The 26,636-nt window shown below is 37.0% G+C and overlaps 1 protein-coding gene across 1 annotated transcript in view; it reads right to left on the bottom strand.

Moving 5' to 3' along the window:
• Nucleotides 1-26,636, bottom strand: part of LOC145672398 (regucalcin-like) — a 45,585-nt gene that overhangs the window by 8,644 nt on the left and 10,305 nt on the right. Inside the window, exons 2-5 of the mRNA XM_081741552.1 lie at nt 15,253-15,422; nt 9,649-9,855; nt 6,554-6,778; nt 1,908-2,020 (exon numbers count right to left, since the gene is read on the bottom strand). Coding sequence (XP_081597678.1) covers nt 1,908-2,020; nt 6,554-6,778; nt 9,649-9,855; nt 15,253-15,422 — 715 coding nt within the window. The remainder of the gene's footprint in view (nt 1-1,907; nt 2,021-6,553; nt 6,779-9,648; nt 9,856-15,252; nt 15,423-26,636) is intronic.

Below are 26,636 nucleotides of genomic sequence, written 5' to 3'. Positions count from 1 at the left end.
TACTGTTGGGACACGAAGTGGCACACAACTTGTGCACATTCTCTTACTCTCATTGATTGCATGAATTCATCTGTGCAAACAGAAAGAATCTTAGTTTCGCAACAAATAAATATCTTACTCTGTAGATATGACGATACTCTGAAGGGAGATAAACATTCAGATTTATTGAATTGTAGAATTCGAAATGTGATGTTGGAGAAAGATGGAGAAAATAAAATGGACAGAGAGAGTAATAAACGAAGATGTTTTGAAAGGAATAGGAGAGAAAAAGACGTTTGTAGTCACCATCCTTCCTAGGAAGTCCAATTGGATTGGACACATTTTGCGAAGAAATTGTCTTCTTCATATCGTTATAGAAGGAAAGATGGAAGGAAAGCGAGGAATAGGAAGAAGAAGAACACAAGTGATCGATGATTGGAAGAATAGAAGAAAATATTGGGAGTTAAAAGAGGAAGATCGAGAAATGTAGAAGAAGCATTTCCAGGCCCACTTTAAATAAATAAATAAATAAATAAGTTCCAGGACCTCGAAAGGCACAATACTTAATAATAATAATAGAATTACTCAGTGAATTAAGTAACTCTGTGTTAGGGCTATATATACAGTATGTATTCTCTTTCAAGTAAAGAATCTATGGTATTTAACATATGGTGGTTGTGTGTACAATTGAGTGTGACTTCTATACATTATTTCAAGATTAGAATTACCATTAAATAGTCCATAGAAATACAAGATAAAATATAGACCTACTATAATCTATTTTCCAAAGTATTTGAATATTTAATTCCAAATCAAAAACAAATTCATTGTGCCTAAACCACACGCATAAATAGAGGAATCATTTACTTTTTCTTCGAGGGATAGAGTTTTAAGCCCTAATAGATTTATTTCTCAATTTACAAGAGCAAATTCACACAACCAGCAGCAGTAACTGAGCAAGTTTTTCATGCGCCACCAATAGTTTGATTGTTATGCTAATTTCAGGTCAGTTTTAAAGAAGGCGTTTTAGCAAGATAAGTTTCTATGTGTTCTGTTTTGGGCTATCCAGGACTGTGATTACAATATGGCATCGGTTTTGTGCGCGGTTTAGAAAACACGTCACACACAAAAGTAACATAACCAAGTGGTACCGACAGTCTCTGCAAACAGGATGCTCGTGTAAAGTCTAACTGGTACACTTCATTTGCCTTATAACAACACTTAAAGTATGCGGATCATGTTTCAACAAAATCTTCCGAAATTAGAGGCTAGATAAATCTGACAATTGGACATGGCGAAAATTAAAGTGTTAAAAATGTTACGTAAGCGGTTGTGATTTAACCCGTACAAGGTGTGACTGGTGTAGATCATTACACCAGTAGACAAAACAAAAAGACGCGATTGTCTCGAAGGGAAGAAAAATGGTTTTGCAAGAAGACTCATCAACTTCGAGAAAACGACAGTCATCATCAATGGCAAGTTGTGTCCTGTTCCTGTTTGGAGAAAAAGTAATTATATTCACAAGGTACCATTGTGAACTTCCAAAAATAAACGATCCTCAACACGTTTTGTGGGTAAGTGGATGATCCATTTTCCTTCACTGAAGCGAGTGTGACAGACATATTGAAAAATTGTCTTTGACATATTTTGACATGTTGAAAAACTGTTTGCTACCCGACTGTTAAATTATCATTATCTCATTCTGCAGCTGAGAATGTATTGCTCTCCATTTTCATAAGAATGTACTACAAGAGCTCAATTGTGTTCTTCCATAGTGCTCAAAATGGTAACAGCAACTTTCTTGCTTGTACACCCCATTCGCCGTATCTTGGACTAAGCGATTTTCTTTCTATGCATGTTATGTATGTATGACCAAATGTTTGATATCGAATCTTTACATTCTACTTTAAATACAGCATGTAGCTTACTTTTCCACCATTAAAACAAGCAATCCATAAATTTCCATCCGTATCGATTGTCATGCCATCTGGAACTCCAGTTATGTTGTTTGCTTCATAGTCGAAAACAGTTCGTCGATTACCTGCAAAGAGAAATTGAATTTAAACATTCAGTAAGGACGAAGGATTCGAATATTTGTAAATTCTACCGTATGTACCAGGGGCAATACCCTGACACGTTATACTATCCGACCAGGAAGTGGTCGATGCATTCAAGGCCTCCCATTAATAATTACACACAGAAAAATGCGAACCCATGACTTCTTACGGCGAACCCATGACCCCAAAGTTATCGCCACATTCGGTAGTTCCTATAGTAACTACATATATTCATATTCATATTCATATTCATATTCATATTTATTTGCCTGTTCATAGCTTACAAATGAGGACAATCCTCAATTAAGCATTACAGTTGTCAGATATGATTTACATTTTCTATATATTATCAGTAAGATAAGTTTCCACAGAGTAATAGCTTTTTCCTAACAATAATTCTAACAGAGTATTTCTGAATATCCGTTTTTCGTTAATGTCCTTATACTTTGTTGGTAATCTTATATATAAAAGAGAACGTACAAAATCCTTTGTTCCCTCATCACGCTAATACGGCTGAACCAATTTCTTTTATTTTTGGGGGGTTATTAGGATTTGGACCCTAGATGGTTTTTATCATATCACTTTAATTTTTAATTACCAGTGTCTTGAGATAATTGACCATTCAAGTGTCCATAACGTACAAATCCTTTGTTAGTTATTCATCATAGGTAAAAATAAACGTATTTATATGCAACCCGCATGACCGTGTCACTCGGCGGGTTAACATAAATGACAGGCGCTATAATGTTAACATTTACTGCAATCACTTGAAAGCGAAAAAGTAAAAATTATCTAAGTAACAAAGTTTATTGCGTTCCGGGGTGACCGCAGCGAAGCGGGGCGGGTTAACATAAATGACAGGCGATATAATGTTAACATTTAATGCAATCTTCTATGGTTTTTATCATATCACTTGAAAGCGAAAAAGTAAAAATTATCTAAGTAACAACGTTTATTGCGTTCCGGGGTGACCGCAGCGAAGCGGGGTGAACGCTGCTAGTTTGTTATATAATTTTATACAATTCATATAGCTACACAGTTTTGCTAAAATTTGCATAATTCTGTTGGATAATATACATATTACAATTCTGCCTAGTATTGTATGAATGAATCGTATTAGCTAAAGTAAATAAATCCTTGTGCTCGATTACATACATAATTGTGCGATATATATATATATATATATATATATATATATATATATATATATATATATATATATATATATATATATATATATATATATATATATATATATAACTAGGTAATGTCAATAATTTATATTTTTTAAAAATATTTTTACATGAGGATCGTTCAGGCATACTAAACATTATTCTAATAATTTTTTTTCTGTATTCGGAATGTACTAGCAATTATTCTCGAATTACCCCAAAATATAACACCATAGTTTATTATTGAAAAAACTTTGCTATAGTATAAGGACATGATAGCTTCCTTGCACAAACTATCTTGCAACCTACGGAATGCAAAGCAGAGTGAACTGAGTTTAGTATTAATGTATTCAACATGAGTATTCCATGTTAAATCTTCATTAACATATACTCCTAGAAATTTAATAGATGGTGTTTGACATAATTCTACAGTGTCTACAGTTATTGGTACAAGTTCATTTCTTTGGCCCGGGAATCGAAATTTGACAATGTTAGGTTTAAGGGGCGAACCTCTGATATCTTATGAGGACCGATGACCAGATTAACGCCACATTTGCGGCTCCCATATACGAAGGAGCGAACTCCTGCAGGACTTACAGCGTCCGACTAGGAAATTATCGCTGCATTGGACTGCTCTCAGTAATTACATAGACAAAAAAGGCCAAGTCCCTGGTGCCTAATGGCTCTTTTACGCTGGCTTCAACGGTTCCCATCAGTAATTGCCGATTTTCTAAAAATTTCAATCGTTCAACATTTATAACCAATATATCAAGCAATTCAAGTACTCTGTTCTAATTTAATTGTAATATAAAACTTCCAAATAAAGAATTCAAAACTTATTTAATTGTTTTAGTCTTTTCCTTCGCCTCTCTTAGTTATTGGCCGCCATGTGCATAATTCTGATGCACAAATAGTGGGCTACAAAATACCCCCGAAATATGGCTTGGCGGCTAACGTGTTAAATATGAGTACAAAACTCAATAATAGTAAAAATCACACAATTTGATAAATATTTCGCTTATCAGCCGTCGATAGCGACACTATGCAGCTCAATTCTGTTCGAAACGATCTTGCTGCTGGCTCGCAAGTAATTAATAGGGGCGTACGTAACCTGCAGATGGCGGAAATGTGCTTATCAGTTGTGCGTCATTCGGCAAAGATAAGAACTACTGATAGTGCTCAGTCAACGTGAACGTTAGGTAGTATAATAAATAACATTGGCGAGGTAAGATCCCTGTCGAACTTCCCTTCCAATTGCACTGGCCTTTGTCATTTCCTTCCTATCCCTATTCTAAGACTTACTTGATGGTTCATAAGTTATATACGAATAAGTTTCCCTTTATGAGTCCTTATTCCTTCCATTTCAATCCAACATTTTTTAGAACTTACATCAAGAATTCCCAGGTCAACCAGTCGAGAGCCTTTACTGATTTATAAATACAACTTTCTCTCTTCTTCTTCTTCATCTTCTTTTTTTTTTAAATATACATTTCATCGATTACTCTTAATAATCTAGTTGCATCTCTTTTGCCTTTACCTTTAAGAAAACTGAACTGTTCCTCGTCAAACTTTGTCTGTTACTCCATACAACCTCCTTTTCAGTAATCGAAGCATATTTTTTTCTGTTTTTCTAATCCTTACATCTCTCTGGGTTTGATAAACTTCGAAAATGCAATAGCCATTTATGTCTCATAATGTATAACTGTGCCTGGAGTGTACCGTGAATGGTCTTTTCCTTCCTTATGGTGATTGGAACGAAGCGATCGCTATCAAATACAGAAGTAGGAAGGGAGCCAATGGAACAGATGACTAGTTTTCGATATCTGGGTAGTATTATTAGTGATGATATGAATGGGAACATGAAATACAAGCAAGGATAGGAATGACCAAAAAAAAAAAAAAAAAAAAAAAAAAAAGCCTTTAGGAGGAAGAAAATACGGTGGCAGAACCAATCTTACATTTTATTTTCAAGTTAAATCTGATTCTGATTTTTAGTTCATGAAATAAGAAAATACGAAAATAAGTTCATTTGTAAGAATTAGATCACGATGTAACTGTTATGTAATCATGTCTGTGAATTTGCCTTATGCGCTTATGACAGCATTACTTACATAATTGAACTCATTTCGAAAAGCTAGCACAGACATACTTCTATCTACCTAAATTCCGAAATTTGTTCTGGAACTTCCGGAACCCGGACTCAGAATACTTTATTACTGCACGTGGCTTCACGTCACATCCACGAGCTATTAGATTATCAACCTCAGCAAAGATCCTGATATAAAAGATTAGGTAATTTCAAGAAAAGGGGAGTTCCGACAGATCCGGGAGTTGATGCAGTTCATGGAGTACCGTTTAGGTAGTTCATGGAGTTGGATCAGTATCTCTATCGTCATCATGAACATAACGACTCCTATCAAGTTTAACACCGCCGAAACAATGGGTGTTCGGCATGACCAGTATATGACTAGTAAAGAACTACTAGTCATCAGTACTCTGTCTCCGAGGTAATAAATCGCCAGCAACTAGAACCACATCAGGGTCGGAGCTGAACAGCAATCAATAGCATGGAAATGGAAGCTTAATCCTTATTAGAACATGATCAGGTATGTGTCAGAGAAATCTGTTTGTGCTAGGCTTACCAAGTTCATAAGATAATTCATTCACAGACACATAAATTCACATTAAAAATTACGGTAACTCTATTAAAGCTCTTTTTAAGTTTGATATATGAGATTTAATTATTGTACCTCTCGCTATACACCCCCTCCCCAAATTAGAACCTAGAATTATAACAATCTCATATAACAACAATACTATTTTGTGGAACCTTGAACAGAGTTGAGAAAAATACTTACAAAATGCTTCGTGTGGAGTATTGTACTGTATGGGTCAGAAACATGGACATAACGCAAGATTGATGAAAAATGACAAAGTTTCGAAATGTGGGTGTGGAGAATGGAAAAATTAGCTGGGTAGAGTGGAAAACGAATAAGAGTGTGTTAGAAATGGTGGGGAGAAAAGAACTATTTTAGATATTATTAAGAAGAGCAAGAGAAACTGGTTGGACATTGACTAAGAAGGAACTGTACCAGTATCATGAGGGATGTGCTAGAGGGTATGGTGGCAGGAAAGGGACGGAGGGAGCGAAGGAGATTACAATTAATGGACCATACCAAAACAGAGAAATCGTACGTGAAGACTTAAAGTTTCTCAGTTGCAGCAAATGACATGCCAATAATAGCGAATACCTATGATGATGATGATGATGGAACATAAACTTACTCATATAAACATAACAATACGTACTTAGAATTTAGAGTTTGAAAAGAAGTATGTGCTTACTTATATTTCCACTTGTAATATCGAAATCGAAAACATCGACTTTTCTGGAGGGGCTATCAATGTAATACATGAGTTTATTATCATCGCTCCAGATGAGACCGTTCGAGATATCGACGTTGGTGACCCGTTTGGTGATAGTCAGGGTGTTACCCTGCTGGTCAATGCTGTAGAGGGAGCCCTGTTTTGGATCCACATTGCCGTTTTCATCCTCATAGCCCATTGTTCCTGGAGAGGAAACAAAACACAATATTAGGTTTAACGTAGAACATTATATGAAGTTATTTCTACTCTATAGTGTACTTGCAATTATGTATTATGTACGAGGAATGATCAATAAGCTTTTGCCCTCGCATAGAGAGAGTGAAGCTAACTTACATGTTCGAAACTAACACTTGTTATTTGTTATTTTCTACATAGTCTTCCTTCAAAGGAGCATATTTCTCCAAATGTTGTTTCAGCTTTCACCGACATTCTATGCAGATAGTGTCATTTTAGCAAGAAAACCAGTGCTTGACAGACAAACTGGTCTCAACACGCGAAGAAAACGCATTCGTTTCAGCGACTACTTCATTTTTGGAAGCAAGACGATGTTTGAGGGTACAAAGTCAGGGAAATATGTTGGATGGGGAAGTAACTGGTATCAAGGCTTTGTACAACATTCAATGTTTCCTAGGGATGCGCACGAGACAAGATTTGAGGCTGTCTCGTCTCGAAAATGTGCTGTAAAAGTGATGTCTTGACTCGAAAAACGTATATTTTTCTATTGGAAGAACTGTGTCTCGACTCGAATTTTCTCAGGAAAATTCTGTCTCGACTCGACTCGTGCGCATCCCTAATGTTTCCTCGAAATTATGAGTGGAAGCATTGTCGACTAATAGGCAGACACCTTTGTTGAATACGTAACAGTGTTTTGCCTTCAGAGCAAAACGAAGATTTTGTAGTAATCTGTAACGACCTTTGTAATAATTCCCAGCCGCACTATGACAGTGGGTTAGGTAATCAGTCAGTATTACGTCCTTGAAATTTCAGAAAACTACAAACATAATTTTCTTGGCACGGGTAAAGGAAGTGGGAATGGTTTCACTGTTTATTAATAACTTTAGTGCCTGGGTAATGCTGATATACATAACATTCTCTATGGTTACATGACGATCGTAAAAATTGTCCTCATTGGATACACACAGTGTCAACACTTCGGACGAACAATTAACTCGTTGCTTTTTTTTTTTTTTTTAAGGTGAGTACGTTCCGTTTCAGTAGTGAGGTTATATAAGACGTAGACCTATAGCTTAACGTGGGATCCAAATCTACCGGGAATCGAGCCAGGGTATCCCAAGCCAAAGGTGCATACGCTAACCATGTAGTTACGAGGGAGCACATGTCGAATCCCAATTCGACACACACTCATTCCAGACATTAGACTTTCAAACCTATTTATTTTATCTAGAAATAAAAATTACACGTTAGTATCTTATCACATGGACACAAGCACAACACTGCGTACGAGGTCAAAAGCTGATCGATCTCTTTACGTGGGTAAGGAAAATAATAATTTCAGTGAGAACTTAAATAAATTTTACCTTTAGTTATTCGATTATAGTTTCAAATGTATATTATATTTACTTCTGTATTTAATACATTATAATTATAGAAAAATAAAATATATGAAAAACGATTTTGTATTATTAAATTGAGTCAGTCAGATTTGTTCTTTTAACTGACAATGATAGTGAGTCACATAATTAACACTAACTTGAATTTAGTCTCTATATAACAGCATTACCAGTATCCGATGCCAAATGTATAGACTACCTCACAAAATAACGAGAACAAATGTAATATTTGTATGGCCAATTTACATAATACAAGGTGAGGACAAAAAAACAATCCCTGATTTGGAAAGGGCACAAGTTTAATATCGACCACACTACTCTACTCAAACTTTCGCAGTGGTTACATAAACTGAAAACGTTTTTGGTGGTGCTCATTGAAATTACAAACAATTGATATGCGCGCCATCTATTACGTGAGAACCATCGAGACGATATTCCAGCTCCAGCCAAATCTTATGAAGCGTAACAGATGTAATGGGGTTTATAGCTGCACTAATGCCTTCCTGAACATGTGGTAAACCTAGTCCATGTATCATACCTACAGTACTCAGAACTAACAGACTGGCTATTTGAGAAAGCGTTTTTGGTGCGTTATACCCTGTAGCGAACGCGGCCAAGGTGGCTATTCAGTAATTTTACTTTTGCCAGAGTTGTAAATCATACTGTGAGCCAGTGAGGGTTTCCGGGTCTTTTTGCCAAGTCCAGGTCTATACTAGCAGAGTCCGAATACTCTGCACAAACCATCTTCCAAGCAGCTGTTTCTTGCTACAATCCCCTTGCCTGGCAACACGTCTTTCCTTTGTGTCCTTCCTTTTGAAATATTTTAAAAGCAGGCGGTCTATTGTTCCGAAACGCACCAAATACGCTGGAGCTGACGTTTTCTCCGCGTTTTTATTGCTTTCACTTTTGAGATTAGCCACCTACATTTAAATACATGGTCAGCGTATTCCAAGTGTAGGCATGAGCAACAAATACGCTTTGCGATCGCCTTAAGTAGCCGGGTACTAAGTGATCGTCAGGAACGCATTACTGCAGCTATAAAAACTAAAATACATCAGTGACGCTTGACAAGATTTGGCTGGAGCTGTATTATCATCTGGATACTTCCCGCGTAACAGATGGCGCACACTTCAATTGTTTGTAATTTTAATGAACACTACCAAAAACATTTTTGCGAAAGTTTGAACAGGATAATGGTTTTGATATTAAAATTATATTCTTTTAAATTAGAAACTGTTTTTGTTCTCACCTTGTGCAAGAATGGAGTTACGCTTGCTTCTCTCTAGTTCTTTTGTTTATTGGCTTCCAATAATTATAGTGTTTTTTTTTTTTTTTTTTTACTTCTATTTAAATACGTGGTTTACACTTTTCCCTACTTTCCACTAATAAGCTCTATAGTCCCTTTACCTGTTCGAAAGACAATGCGAATTTTGACCTATTGTATATAAACCAAAAATACAATTGAAGATTATTACGTATTACCTGCCCAAAGACGTCCGCTGTCATCCACTTTGGCGTCGTTGAATCTGTTTCGAGTCTTTCCTTGGTCTACCATCAGAACATCCTCTGTGACAGGGACGCTGTCATTTCTCCCGTCCCACGTAAGAATGGACAGTGTACGACCAATGCTTATCACAAATTGGTCAGTTGCTCCAGCCAGAGGAATCACGAACGTTACAGGTCCTCCTTCTGGAAAGAGAAAATGAGCAATCGCTTTGTTTAGAGTGAATAGTAGGTATGAGGTTGATACAGATGATATGACCAGACCCACAGTTCAGCAGAAGGAGGTCATGAAATGAGAAACTAGAAACGCTCTGAGGTTGATGAGTCAGCATGTTTTTGAATTGATGTGGAGCCTGTTTGAAGGGGTTCCAAATACCGCTTAAAGGGACCCATTACACACAGACACATGCATGAAGAAACCGTCCAACTTGCACGAAAAATGATAAAACCACAGGCAAGTTGATCGTGTAATATGGCCTTGTTCATGTATGTTGAAAGTTTTCAAAATCTTCTGTAAACGTGCATGATAGTTTTGCCGTTCTTCATGCATGTTTATCGTGTATGTGCTCGTTCATGCAAGTTGGTTCTTTTATATTTAGGTTCGCCAATCACGACACCAGAAGGAATGACGTGACTTTCCTTTGATTCATTCTTCTAGTAAGTAGAACAGCAAGTTGGTACGTGTGTGGGCAAAAAGATTCTTCCAACATGTATGATGAAACAAATCTTTTATGCATGTTGGTCATGAAAGTGTGTGCGTCTATAGCGCGCCATAGACGCACGCACTTGCATTACCAACATGTATGAAAGGTTTCTTTCATCATGCATCTTGAAAGAATTTTTTGCCCACACACGTACCAACGTCCTGTCCAACATACTGAAAGTAGTTTGAGAAATGTGGAGGACGAGGAAACGCGTGCTTTTTCTTTCTGCAACTGCACGACCTTGGCATGCGACGGAGGAGAGACTCACGTGATTTCTTCCGCTGTCGTCATTGGCAGACCTAAATATAAAACAGCCACCTTGCATGAACGAGCCCATACACGGTAAACATGCATGCAGAACGGCAAAAACATCAAACATGTTTTCAGAAGATTTTGAAAACTTTCAACATGAATGAACGAGGCCATACACGATCAACTTGCCTGTGGTTTTATCATTTTTCATACAAGTCAGGCTGTTTCTTCAGGCATGTGTTTACGTGTATGGGCCTCTTATGGCTCCCTTGATGCTCAGAACCTACAACCTGCAAAACTTAAAAGTGGTACGAGGTTCAGATTGAATGAAATTCAGCGAAAAACTCTTATCTCGGCGGGAGACTTAGAAACAACGCCGTAAATACAAGTTTGCTTTGTCTCATTTTTCATTTTTGAGAGCATTGTGTTGTTGGTTCTTTCTCTACTTTCTGGTATCACACAACCAGCGAACGAGTGCGGGCGGCCGGTTTTGGAACTAAAATGCAAGCAGCAGTGTTTCTAACCGGACTACTTGTAATCAATCTATCACAATTCTTTCTGTCTTGTTCGTAATAAATCACTTCACGCATACGCTCAAGTCAGAGGCGTAGCGATTGGGGTTCTTGAGTAAGAAAAAAATTCTTTTGCATTAACATCATATTCGGATGTACTTCGAAAGTTTGGTGAGAGAGAGAACTGATAATCTTTCACCGCCCCACTCCTAACCGTCTCCCCAGGGGTCCTGGGTCCACCCCCTGATTGAGATGGTACATAATTTTGTCTAATCTCTGTCATTATTTAGCATGGTTTAGTAATTTAAAAAAATATATATTTCTGCCACATTTTGAAAATTTTCAAATAAAGTTTTCTAAATGTGGCAGAAATATCGTTTTTTTTTTTAAAAAAAAAAAATACTAAACCATGCTAAATAATGACAGAGATTAGACAAAGTTATTTTTATGTGCCATCTCAATCAGGGGTGGACTCAGGACTCCTGGGGAGACGGTTAGACGTGTTGCATTGACGGCGGAGGGGGAGCGATTAAAATGGGGTGCCTGATAATTGAAGGTTCCTTATAACTCCAGTAAAATTCAGACAAAATCTCTGAATTATGTAAAAAAAAAAAAATTTCAGGGTAACTCTTACAGCCATTCACGTTATTCTAAGATTAATGTTACTTCTGAAATTGATTAGAGCGAATATGTATTTGAATAACAAAACCACTTTCATAAGTTTTTCAAAGTATCAAGTTTGAAAAGAACGAAGTTTGTCTTCCATTGTTATCTCATTGTTCAAAGATACCAGTGATAAAGTAATTGGCTGGAAATCAATCGGCTGTTTCTTACATCAATTTATAAAGAAGATGAGTGCCAATGTTAGATATGTCAGTTCAGTATTTTTTTTAAAAAGCCACCCAACCTCTTGCAACCATGCGTAGCGCATTTTAATACTTACACTTGAAATAAAAATACAACTGAATAACGACGATTGACTTTGCCTTTGAATTTCATATGTGAATAACAATATAGGGCTTTTCAGATAGAGGACAGGGAGGAGCAGGTTTATTAAACAAGACCGTACATCTGATATGTTTGAACTATAGGCAACTTGTGCTTACGAGCTAAACTTAGTCCTTTGAAGCCAATCGACAAATACCTTTAAGATGTTCAACAGAATAACGTATTAGCATTATTATATACTACAGACACAAATATAACACTAGGCTCCCAAGTTTCAAAATTTTATTGTGTGTGAAAACAGTTAGTAGATTTAATTCTTTGTCACATGATAGCTAAAACCTGAGAGAAATTCAGAGTTAGTCCAGAGGTAATTTCTTTGCTCATAAATAAAATTTATTGTGTGCTGAAGCAATGATACTTACTCTTACACTACACATACGCTGATTTTTTATCAATATTTATATTCGAACTCTACCAAAGGGCTGGTTTTCTATAATGATCCTAAAAGAAGGGTGCACTGAACCAAATTGTACAAATCAATACCTAAAGGCAAGCTATCCAATCCCATAAATCTTTGAAAAATGAAGGAAAAATTTCTTTACCTCCTTTTCCCGCAAAGGGTTCAGATTTCTCGAACAAAAAAATGAAATTTCTTTATTTTAACGTCCCATGATTATGTTGTTTATGCTAGAGGAGACAGATGATTAATGAAAGTGAAGAATTGTAAAATTAAATTTTGTTCTCTCAATGGGAATCAAACCCAGAACCACATACAGTAAAAGCACATGCGCTGGCCAATAGACCAGCGAAAAGGACTTTCATAGTTCTCGAGAGGAAACGTTTCGAGATTCCTCCCTGGCTAAAACTCGAAAAAATAATTTATTTGTCAATCGATAAACATACACTTAAACAGCAGCATCATGAGCCTTAACCTTAACTTGATTTAAACTTACAGTTACAAGATATTGCGCAAAACTCTAAGCTATCAACCCAAAATTAACCTTTTAGTCACTGACATTCATTCCTGCGTTTTACAGGCTGCTACTGTTTTATAATGAAATCGAATAAAACGTAATCAATTTTTATACAATCTGCTTAATATACGGTAGAAGCTCACTGAATTGTCAACTGTGCTATGTTGTTCTTAAATTGGTAATTTCCATTCATAAATCACTATTCACAATACATCTGCATTACTGCAGCAATGGTTCACTACAATACATACATAAGTTACGGCGTTTTTTATTAAGCGTAAACAGATTAGACTATGGATAACATCTAAACAGCAACTTTAAAAAACCGTTGGATACACTGCAAAGTGAAACTCTCCGCTCCCCTGTCCCACCGCGCTTGCCAAGAAACTGATGTAAACACAACAGCAGCGCCATCCTTCCAAAACCGCACAGCTATCCTGGTCAGGTTATACCTTTTATAAAATATGGAATTTGTCAGACAATAGTAAACACGCAATGAACTATAACAAACTTTATATATATATATATATATATATATATATATATATATATATATATATATATATATATATATACAGTGGCGTATTTAGGGGGATGGCTTCAGGGCTTAAGCCCCCCCCGAAATCTTACTTAGTATAGTAAAGTAAATGAAATATCTTGCAGAATTTTCACATTTCCAGGCAAAGCCCCCCCCGAAAGTTAGCAAAGCCCCTCCCGAAACAAAATCGTAAATACGCCACTGCATATATATATATATATATATATATATATATATATATATATATATATATATATATAGATGTTTTTAGGCCCGAACTTCACGCCATACGCCCTTTCTACTAAGCATTATAATAGAGGTCTTAAGCCCGACCAGGCTCGCGGTTCGGACTTGGGCCTACAAAGCATATATCACTTCGGGTCCGGATCGGGCTTGGGCTGTAAATTTTTAAAAATACAGCCATATTTCTCAGTCCTTTTCGGTCCTAACTTTGTAAATATGCTCTACAACAATATATATTGCACCGTTGTTTCTGGAGAACTTTTGCAGCACAACTGCAAAATTAACCCTCTAGTTGCTGTAAAAAAAGATACAATTTTGCGTTAATTATTAATTTTCTGTAATTCGGGCTTATTTCGGGCTCATTTTATTATCACACGAGCTCGGAGCGGGCTTGGGCCTAAATGTTAAAATATATTTCGGACTCGGGTCCGGCCTCTCATTATAAATTCATAAGCCGGGCCGGGCCCGGGCTAAAAATTGCGGACCATGCAGACCTCTACATTATAAAGTGTCACAGGTGGCTGCAGCGGAAAATTTTGGACGGAAAGGTGCAGTTTTCTTATTGTTATTTTCTTTGAGATAGAAGATTGTTACAAAAAGAAGAAATCATTGATCAATCTTTATCAGTAGAGATTATTATTATTATTATTATTATTATTATTATTATTATTATTATTATTATTATTATTATTATTAAACATAACACGCACAAAATAAGAGGGAATATGTTTCAAATGGAAATTACGTACAGATTGCTTAAAGATACAAAATGATCAGAAGTTTATAGGAAACAGATCCTTGCGTATTCAAGAAGACGTAAGGAGGTTAATAAAATCCAGGATCTTCCGGAAATGAATAATGATAATACCAACATGATTCTTGACAGATTAAGATATAATGCGAAGGTCCTGTTTCTCCACGGACAAAGTTTGAGGGTTAAATCATAGATTATTATTATTATTATTATCATCGCAATGACGATTAAGATTTTGTTTTACTTTAGATTTCTTTAAACATACTAAATTATTGTGAAAACAATTACTCTACTTTGTTAAAACTTGTATTATATTTTGCAGCACCTCCACTTCGGTACACTTGAACACACTTATTGTAGAAACATAAATTCACAAGAGACCTGATTAGACAGAAATGCAACTACACTTTAATATAAATAATTGCCATTTAATTTTTCATCTTCAAGCACCAAACAGAATGGTACAAGACAAATCATTCAGGGATATTGCCTACATCTTAAATCCGCTCCTGTTCAATTGCCCTTTGTCTGCAAATATGACAAATATAACAAACACATGAATACGTTATCACAGATTAAAAGACGTAAGAATAATACATGAAATAATGCAAAGAATAGAATTTATATAAAATAAGTAACTGATAAAAATGTTTATTACCTATATAAACCTGTGTCAGTTCGTCACTTGACGGATCATATCGGTTCACAAGTTGCTGAGAGATATCGACAAAATAGAGGACGTTCTCCACTGGGTCCCATGATGGCCCCTCACAGTGAACTACTGGGTGAGTCACCTGTTCCACAACTACTTCAGAGGTAGCAAACAACCTGTCAAATAAAAATATTTAAATTAATTATGGCATCAATGGCGAAGATATTTCTTCATTGGATGTAAATAGAAGGTAGAGTGTTAGGGGAGAAAATGTTTTGATTGTAATTCATTGGGGTAAAACTTTTCACTCACATAAAGGTCAATACGCACTTGAGCCTTCATCGGGGTTTCGTTGATTTGAGAAACCCGAGTTTAGCATAAATGATTTATCGGTTTACATAACACTGGTTTTAGGAGTATAAGGCTTAACAAAGATGGATGATATATGAAAAGATATGTACACTCACAAGGCATTACCTGGTACGCGTTAATACGCTAAATGACAGGCCTGTGACACGTTTATATGATGGCGGCAATGTATCGCTGGATTGGGCGTAAATAGTCTGCGTGATGTTCGTTTGTTAACATGGCCCCCAGACCTGAAGATCTCACGCCATATGATTTTCTCCTGTAGAAATACGTGGAAGAACACATTTTATTTACCTCTCTCCAATGACAGCAAGAATTGAACGAGCGCATTACTATTGAACTGACGAACATTGACGGAAAGATTTTATTGAATGTATGGAGTGAACTGAATTACTATTTGAACGTGTGATCAAATGAGCAAACATTCAACATCCGTTGTATATACAATATGTACCTGAAACTAAGTAAGTATTTATGTATATTATCATATATTTTCCCTCTTTGGAAAAGAGAGGTCGCCCGTCGTATACTATCAGCATCTGCTCAGTTTACTGCACACTGCCGATCTATTGTTCCTCACGTAATATGAGTTTGCCCTAACATACCACCATCAACCACTTCGGTCGCCGCCTGATCTTTGTCAACCTAGACATTCAGATGTTTTCTTTAAATTGATACGTATTTATATATTCTACATCATGGATTCCCATTTTATCTTCTTCAAACACGTTAAAGAATGCTTTTAAAAAATGGATTTATTAGTTGTACGTGTTAATAGTGAAATGGTTTGGAATGAGTGGAAGGCAAGTGCGGATAATATTAACACTCATTCGTAAGCCCAAGTGTGAGATGTTCTAGAGGGTTTGGTAGAGGGAAAACGCATTGCTGCCGGACAAGACGTCGTATACTACTTGGTTTTGGAGTTTCACCCCCGTTTTTGTTAATCGTAGTACATGATTCAGAACGAGTATCATGCCAAATTAGACTCAATACGTTCAGAATTAGTTTTTAAAGTGCCACTTTTTAATTCCCAATTCGATTTCTCTTTACGAATGGATTCGAAACACCTTCTTTGAATGACCACAGGATCAAGTGGTAAACAGTGGCGGATCTATCCCGGGGCCGCAGGGCCTATCCTAACAGCACAAGATGTGCTAGGCATGTGCCATTTAGGTGTCACAGCTACTTTTTAGGTACCCGACACTTGCCACATATGATATTCATGTGCTAAGTATGTACTACCATGAGCAAAATAAATGACGCGTCTCTTTATTTTGAAGTTTTTTGAAAATATCTCCGTTTTCTTTATATGTTCGAAATTTCGGAAGGTTTCCCCAGCAGGACAGGTTAATAACAAACCTGTTTTTAATATTTGTGTTAGATATTAGCTTAAAATAAAGAAATTAGAAGCAAAAAACATTAAATCCACAGAAATCTCGAGAATTACCAACTCTGCTAAAGTGGGAAATTTTCAAGAACACGAGGGAATTCTGCAGTTCAACACGAAGCAGCGACATCTATGTCATTGAGAGAAATGTGGATTAAATCTACAAACTAAACTTTTAACGAATATTTCTAGTATGTCTTATTATATGCATTATATGCAAACTCCAAATATATGAATATATGCTAAGTATTAACATAAAGATAGAGCAAATAGTGGAAATTATCTATGGAAAAGGACGAATTGGTAGGACGATCGTAATGAAATATCGTCTTTACCGGAACAGGCTCAGTTCACGTAAAAAGCAAATAGTTAAAGCAACGAGTCTGTATGCTGAAGGTAGCGGGTGCGATCCCCTGGAAATGCCGTTGTCATTTTTTATCACTACACTACGGTTATTTTATTTATTTTTTTATGTGGGAAAGAATCAAATTGTAACGTATGTGTAAAACTCATGACGATACCAAAAAAAGAAAAAATGCCGTTGTCGCACTTGCACTAGCGTCCCTAATTTTGTTTGCAAACAGTTTCGTAATTATTTCCCCTGTGCTCACTGCTCACCATATGCTCACTGGCGCATAACGAATGTTTCCCAGTAAATGTTAATTCTAATTTGGAGAATTTTATAAAGTTTCACAATATTTCTCACTAGATAGTCTTCTATCTACGTGTTTGGATATTTTGATAACAGATGTCCCTATTAAATGTTTAATTTTCCCTAGATGTTTAATTACGGAAAAGTTTTACAATGTATTTGTATTGAATTGAAATTGTTTTGAATTTACTACATAAGGTAAGTAGACCCAAGGAGGAGAACTCAAGTAATTGATATTCTACGTAAAAGCAACCTATTGTAGAATGATGATGCTTCTTACCTTCAGCACATAATCTTTACGTTAGAGAGTCAGACAGAGAAAAATCCTGTTTTTCCTCCTCTATGACCACCCATCTTAAGCCTCTACATATCGTTGTTCGTCTCACAAAATTTCGGTGCTCCAAAAACATTCAAATAATAATAATAATAATAATAATAATAATAATAATAATAATAATCCTGAATATGCCATCCTTACATAATGTAAGGATATTTTAGTTTCCTAGTTTAAATCTTAAATATCTTAGTTTAAAATGCTTTCTTTAGTACTTATTTGAGCAACCATGTAGGAGGGGGTACGACTTTTTATTTTGCCCCTCTCATTTCAGTACCCTTCCAACAGAAAGTAATTTTTGATAAGCAGGACAGACAAAATGAATAAGAAATATATTTACAGCATCCTCTCCCCTTTCATGATTGGAATATCACGTAATATTTTTTATTCTACGAAAGATGGCCCTGTGCGGTTAGGGGTAGGTAACTAAAAGAATACCTAATATATAGCGCCCCTTGATTGTAATATTGCCGCTTCTTTATTTGTACGAAGGAGCCCCTACACAATCAAGGGTGACAAAAAGAATAGGAAGAGTGTCTGTTGATTCCAGTGGTGGATCCAGCACGAACTCCTGGGGGAGGAGAGGGGAAGTGAAACATTCTTTTGATGATGTGAAGCTGTCACAAATTACCACTTAACTAAACTAAACAATAGTGGGGGGAACCGGAACCCAGTCAGTTTAAATTGATGTAAAAGTTTAATTTTTGGCTTCATATTAAAGTTTTGGTTTCAAATGAGAGTTTCAGTCCAAGTGGTCAATGATCAAATCTCGTGGGGCTCTTCAGTATAGGCTAATACGGCCCCCTTGTGAGAAAAGGCAAAATTGTTAACATGTTTATAACTTTCGAATTTTTCGTCTATTTTAAAGAAATATTTTGCTTCGTATTAAAGTGTTGGTTCCAAATGACAAATTCAGTCCGAGTGGACAATGATCAAATCTCCGGGGGGGGGCTCTTCAGTATAGGGGGCTACGGCTCCCTTATGGGAAAAGGCAAAAATATGAAAATGCTTATAACTTCCGAATTTTCCGTCTATTTTAAAGAAATTATTGGCTTCATATTAAAGTCTTGGCTTCAAATGACAATTTCAGTCCGTGTGGACAATGATCAAATCTCGGAGGGCTCTTCGGTGTAGGGGTTTCGGCTTCTTTATGGGACAAGATTCACGTAGTTGATATTGCAAAATTGTTTTATATATATAAGTGGAAACTTGCACCATTTGGTTAATTTTACCTCTTATGTTTTGCAGATTGATATTCCAAGCAATAGTTACTCCGCAGAGCTAAAAGAAGGCACTTACTAGTTTCATTAAAATGAAATGTCTTTTATGAGAGGAGCAGACGAACGAACAGGCACCCAAACGTTGGTTGAGTCGTACAGTTGAAACTCGTTAAGCTCGCTTCAATTATTATTATTATTATTATTATTATTATTATTATTATTATTATTATTATTAAAGCTTTTTGCTCCTAATTTAGTTATTTTACTTTATTATTTAACGAATATATTGAAAATTGTCAGAGACACGTATGCAGTAATTTATTTCGGGAGGGGTCCGACTTCAATATTAGGATAAATTATAATAAAATTTTAAAAGATAATCGCCAAAATTAGGCTAAATTTACAGAAAAGTTGGGGTTTCAGAGGGGGTCCGGACCCCTGGACCCACCCCTGAATGCGTCCTTGTTTGTCAGTAACATTTCCTCATTTTGAAACCCTCAAAAACTTCGGATAGACTATATAAAGGAAAACGAGTTATTTTCGATAAAATATCACTTCAAGGAGACGCGACAGTTTTATTGCACATGGTGGTATCCAACGTTCACAAGGGCAAGAATTCCTTCCCTTTTATTCTTTTGCTATTGTGCTGTATCGAAAGGTCAGGTTTGTAACATATTACTCCTACGAACAAGCATGACTGGCAGATAGGAATACTGAACACAACTCCAGAGAAATGCATGCTGAACTTACGTCTTTACGCTTTGGTGATTTGCCCTCAAGGTCAATCGAGTGGTAATTCAGTTCCGTCTCTGTTCTTAAGCCATGTTCGTATTACTTCGAACAGTTTTGATAATGAAAAGCATGCCTCTTAATATAACAGACTTCTTTCGCGTAAGAAATCGAAACTCAGTTGGTCAGAGCAACTAGTCTGTAAGAATTAGGTTGTTAGTTAGTTAGGAGCCCAGTACGAGTAAGGGTTTTTATTACTATTGTTTTTATCTTTTTTATGTGAGGAAAAATCAAATTGTGACATCCCGATATCAAATGTATTTGATTAGGTAGCTTTGTCTTAGCTAAACTTTAAACATCAGTAACTGTCGAAATTATTTCACTAACCGATCACTTACTGAACATTTCAAACACGTCAAACCAGTGGCATAACATGAAGGTTAACCTCTCCTCCGCAGTCCTTAGTTATGCGTCCGTACTTTCAAAGGCGGACTAAGGGCCGGGCGACTGCCCGGGGCGCCAGAGAAAGAGGGGCACCAAAACGAGCCTCAAAAAGTAAATTTTATAATGTGCTTTCTACTGACGTTTTTGGTTTATATTCTTGTAAGTGGCAATTATATGATCTTTTTCCATTTCACTATGGAAGAAGAGAGTTTCATAGTACTAAGGGGGCTGTATCGAAAAATTGAGAGATGGCATGTAGAATAAAGAGTGCCGGGAATTAAGTATTGTTTGTTTGTTTGCTTGAGTTTAGCGTTCCACGGTTATGCCTTAATGGGCAAGGGAGATGTGGATACTAATTATAGTGGAATCCGAACCACTTTTATCGTTCAACAGTAATCCACCGGGAATTGGACCCGGTACCACAGAAGGCAGGCGTGCTAGCCACTAGACCAGGGGGGGGGGGTGGAGTTGGTATTGTTTATAGCGGGCCATATTCTTTGTGAAGTTTTCCTAGGTAAGGATTTCTTTTTGAAAATGGGTTTAAAACAGGGGCGTCATTTAGGGAGGGCAGGGAGGGGCATTTTCCCCCACTGAGTTTGAGATGTATATAGAGTTTATCATTAGAATAGTAGTAAATCAGTGAAAAACGCGAAATTTTACTTATATCAAGAGGTCTTGCCCCCCCCCAAAGCAAAATCTAAAATGACGCTCCTGGTTTAAACTATTAAAAACACTATGATAAAATGTAAAATATAGGCTACTACTAGGGGAAGGGCGCCAAAAAGTCACAGGAATAATAATAATAATAATAATAATAATAATAATAATAATAATAATAATAATAATAATAATAATAATAATAATAATAATAATAATAATAATAATAAATATGAATGTCTTTGGAGAGCCGAAAGTATGTGACACGAATCATTAAAGGTAGAGCTTTAAGATGAGTGGTCATAGGGGAGGAAAAACAGGATTTTTCTCTCTCTGACTCTCTAACGTTAAGATTATGTGCTGAAGGTAAGAAGCATCATCATTCTACAATAGGTTGCTTTTACGTAGAATATCTGTTACTTGAGCTCTCCTCCTTCGGGCAACTTTGCTTATGTAGTAAATTCAAAACAATTTCAATTTAAGACAAATATTTATAGAGAAAATTAAACATTTAATAGGGAAATCTGTTGTCAAAATATCCAAACACGTAGATACAAGACTATGTAGTGAGGAATTGTGAAACTATAAAATTCTCCAAATTAGAATTAACATTTACTGGAAAACATTCGTTATGCATCAGTGAGCACAGGGGAAATAATTACGAATCTGTTTGCAAACAAAAATTAGAGACACTAATGCAAATGCGACGATATTTTCTCTCTCTCTTTTTTTTTGGTATCGTCATGAGTTTTACACATATGTTACAATTTGATTCTTTCCCAAATAAAAAATAAATAAAATAACCTTAGTGATAAAAATGACAACAGTCCTTCACGGGATTCGAACCGTCTACCTTCGGTATACAAACTCGTTGCTTTATCTAACTGAGCTATTTGCTTTCTTACGTAAGCTGAATCTGTTCTACAGTAAAGACGATTTTTCATTACGATTGGGCTAACAATTCGTCTTTTTCCATAGGTAATTTCCACTATTTGCACTATCTATACGTTAATACTTAGCATAGATTCATATATTTGGAGTTCGCTGATAATGCATATAATAAGACATATTAGAAATATTTCGTTAAAATTTTCGTTTGTAGATCTAATCCACGCTTCTCTCACTGACATAGATGTCGCTGCTTCGTGTTGAACTGCAGAATTCCCTCGCGTTCTTGAAAATTTCCCACTTTAGCAGAGTTGGTAATTCTCGAGATTTCTGTCGATTTAATGTTTTTTGCTTCTAATTTCTTTATTTTAAGCTAATATCTAACACAAATATTAAAAACGGGTTTGTTATTAACCTGTCCTGCTGGGGAAACCTTCCGAGATTTCGAACATATAAAGAAAACGGAGATATTTTCAAAAAACTTCAAAATAAAGAGACGCGTCATTTATTTTGCTCATGGTAGTACTTCAGCTACCTATAGTTTTAGGTACTTGTTACACTTAGGGATTGGCACGAGCGAGTTCGAGCGTGTTTTCATTAAAACTCGACTCGACTCGAAGTAGACATCTTTGAGATCGACTCGAGAACTCGGCTCGAAAAATTTCCTCCAACTCGTCTCGAAACTCGACTCGAATTTGACTCGCGTTTCGAGTCGAGTCGAGCCAAAACGAGCCAAATGCTGTGTGTAGTTTCAAGTACGTTTTTCAAGGATAATACATAGACAATATAACAACTTATTATTATTATTATTATTATTATTATTATAACGCCATGTATAAACATGAAGGATAGACAGTTTGTAGCTGAATACTAAAAACTAGTTGAGTGCTGACCTCAGTAGTCGTCAAGACTAGGAGGCAAGGACATCGTCCACGAGGTTCTGAGTTTGAGTTCTGGAGGAGCAAGTATTCGGGCTCGAGCCAAAAATTATTAAAAGTTATAGTGCGCCTGCCAAACATGTTCAAAACTGCTTGGCCTGTGTTTAGGGTTGTAACGCTTCGAGTGGCTCGGCTCACAGCTCATTCAATGTCGACCCGAGACAACAGTTCACCCAACCGAGCCGGCTAGAGCAGAATCGAACCGAGCTGATGGCTCACCCCATCCGCGTCGGCTCGAGCTGTTCGCTCAGTTGAACCGAGATGAGCCGGTTGACATCACTACCTGGGTTAGGCTTCTGCTTGGGCTCAAAACTTCGACCGTGCAGGTCTTGATAGTAAGAACTACAGTATATACTTATATTGGTGCTCACAACATTTGAGGCTGTCTCGTTATAAAAATCTGTCTTCTCGTTAATCGAGACGAGACGAGGTGCGAATAGTAGAGACCTGCACGGGCCGGGCTTGGGCGGGCCGACACTGATTTCTCTTCAGTTCGGGCCGGACTGGGGCCGATTAATTGCAATTCGTTAAACGATAATTAGAATAAAGACAAACGTTGAAGAAGTGTGCCCGTGAAAAATGTTACAAAATGAAACTTCGAGAATTTATCGGGCCCGGGCCAAACTTCTCGGGCCCGGGCTGGGCCGGGCCTACGTAATTCGGACTGGATTAGGCTTGGGCCGAAAAATTCGGCCCGTGCACGTCTCTAGCGAATAGTGCCCCATCTCATGAACAATACTCATAATATTCCACATTACTGCTTACGTTTCTCATGGCTTTCGCTTTCCTGTCTAATCAGGTCATGATTTCAAAACGAGTTAAAACGAGCTGAACGAGCGAGCCATTTATCACACTCGACTTGACTTGAAACTCTACCTCAAAACAGTGACTCAGCTCGAAACTCGACTCGAGAAAATTACTTTTGACTCGACTCGAATTCACTTCGAGTTTCGAGTCGAGTCGAGTTTTAGCTCGACTCGTGCCCATCCCTAGTTACAAATAATAGACATTTGCAACTATGTGTCACAAATGTAGCATTTATATACCTGGCTCAGTTTCGCACTCTAACAGTCGTTTGTTTTTATGTCGTCACTTAGGACATATATCTGTCATGTTCTAGCTACGTCCTTTAGATACTTACTGTTTCAAATACCCTAACATTTAGGTGTTCTAAATTCATCTCCCACCTTTGATGCATTTGTTGCTTCTTTTTCTAAGCGACTGTGTACTAGAGGCAACAAATGCATCAACTTTATTAGATGGCAACTGTTGCCGATCATTTGAAAGTGAATATGGAAGAACCATGAAATAAAGTAAATAGACACTCGTCAATTTGTTATAAAATTACATGGCGAGCAGATTTTATTTGATCCCAAACGGTTATAGTCGAATATACACGGTTAAAGGAGCACTCTGATTAGCCAAATTCAAAAGACCTCAACTATTTATCCCTCTAGAAGCGACTTTTACTTCATCGCCTTCGTGGTCAAGTCGGAAGAGTACTGAGCTAGTAATCCAACGGTTGGTGGTTCGCTCCCACCATGGGGTGCACTTTTTTTTTTACTTGTTCAAAGTGTTTTTTAGACTCACTTTAATGTAAACATATTACACATATAGGCGATTTAACATATTTTGTGGTCCATTGACGCTTACGGCATGGGGAACATACCTAGAACATACTAGGCACGTTCCCAGGTACATGTCAGGCATGTGCCTAGGGGCGGACGTAGACTATGACTATCACTTGCCATTCATGTGATTTCTCTCTCAGAGGAACATAAGGCACATACTGGACACATTCCCATGTACCTGGGGGAACATGATAGGCATATGCCTGCTATGTAATTGTGCTGTTAGGGCGCCACCACTGGTAGATAATGGATTTTGTGTAATATGAAGTAAGTGGTCGGCCCGCGGCATAGGCAAGTGGTTACCGCATCGATTTTCTACAAAGAATCCGACTACGTGATAATATATATGATTCATATTTATATTTTTTGGCAATTTATCACCCATACAAGGGAATGAGCTGGACTAACCAAATTTACATAAGTATACAGTGGCGTAGGGAAGGGGGGCAGAGCCCCCCCCAAAGAGGTCCGACAATCTACTTTGGTACTTTGATGTTTGTAATTTTTTAAATATATTTTTATGTTCATATATTTTTTGTTTGTAATTTTCCTATATGTACCTATAACAGCACTTGGTCTTCCCCCAAAACACACATCTTGGCGACGCTACTGGAAGTATATATTTGAGTCCTAGTGGACACTTAGGGGTCTACCAATTTTTATTTTTGTCAATTTCCTAATTTAAAGGGGGACCTATGTACCCCTCCCGAAATTTAAGCAGAATGTATCAAAGCATCAATGTCATATAAAAAAAATAGACCTCTGTACTTGCCCATATAATTATATAACGTAATAAAGTCTCACCAAAGAAGATAATTTAGATCAATAACGGACCACAAGCTGACCACGTAAATTTACAAAGTTACGTAGGTCCTAAAGAGCATTCATCAAATTTTGTTTCTTGACATTTCCCAAATTTAAAGGGTGGTCCTACGTACCCCTCCCAAAATTTAAGACGAGAGCACCAATGTACTTATGTCTTATGAAAAATGAACTCGTATACTCACTCATATTACTGTATAACGAGATAGAAACTCATCGGAAAAAGATAAATTAAGCTATACCCGGCCACCTAGTAATCAGTTGATAATATGTCTATTTTTGGCAGTTTTTTACTCATAAAAGGGAAGAAACTTTCACAACCAAATGTACAGAGTTATATATTTAAATACTAGAGAACATTTAGCAATTTTTTCCCCACAACTCTCAAATTTAAGTGGAGCTCATATGTATCCTTTCCAAAATTTAAGAAAGGGGCGTCACTTATCAATTTCCTATAAATACAATGGACTCTTGTACTAGCCCATATAATCACATAAGGTAATAAAAATCTCATGAAAGAAGTTAAAATAGGTCAAAAACCTTCCGAATTTCAAATTTTAGTAATTTTTTACCCATAAAAGGAAACATGGACTACCGAAGCTCAGCGACGTGCAGACCCTTCGGTCCTATAATATCATATCACATTTTTTAGTTTTGGGAATTTCAAATTTTAAGTAGTCTTGGCCAAAGTAAGCCTGTCAAAATTTAGAGGTGGTGATCCTGTGTACTTTTAGGTCATTGCCCCCAGGCCATGGATTCAGGTTCTATATATCCTCCCAGAAATGATATCGCACGTCCTTGATGTAGTATCCTGGTTACCATGTGCCATACCCTGAACCATGATGGATCTTTAATCCGGGGAAAATGATGGGTACACTCACCATCAAGGGCAACCCTCACGGTGTAAAGCGTTTACCAACACACTATTTCGCCTACATGAGCTGGATTATAAGTAGGGATGGCCAGAACCGGTTCCTGGTGGAACCGGTTTTCGGATCTGAACGGATCTGGTTCTAGAAGATCCGGTTCCGGAACCTGTTTTTCGGATCCAGGTCTGGAACCGGTTTCTGAAAACCGGATCTTCCGCTGGAACCGAAAATTTGTGACCATCCTTACGATAAACCCGAGCTGCTGGTAGGCTATGAACAGTGTGCTAGATGAAATGGTGGAATCGACAGGGAGGCGCCCAGGCGGCGGCCGCTTGTCTTATTTGGCTAAATAAACTGGGTAACTGACAAACTCATTGGCTAAACAGGCAAACTAGCCAACTCATTTGGCTAAACACCCACTGGTGAACCAAAATTTTTTTCTGGGGGCAC

The sequence above is a fragment of the Thermobia domestica genome, chromosome 16 (genome assembly GCF_964235325.1).
Source record: "Thermobia domestica chromosome 16, izTheDome1.hap1.1, whole genome shotgun sequence".
Taxonomy (NCBI): domain Eukaryota; kingdom Metazoa; phylum Arthropoda; class Insecta; order Zygentoma; family Lepismatidae; genus Thermobia; species Thermobia domestica.
Note: the sequence above shows the minus strand (reverse complement) of the source record. Positions and strands in the feature narration are given on the sequence as shown.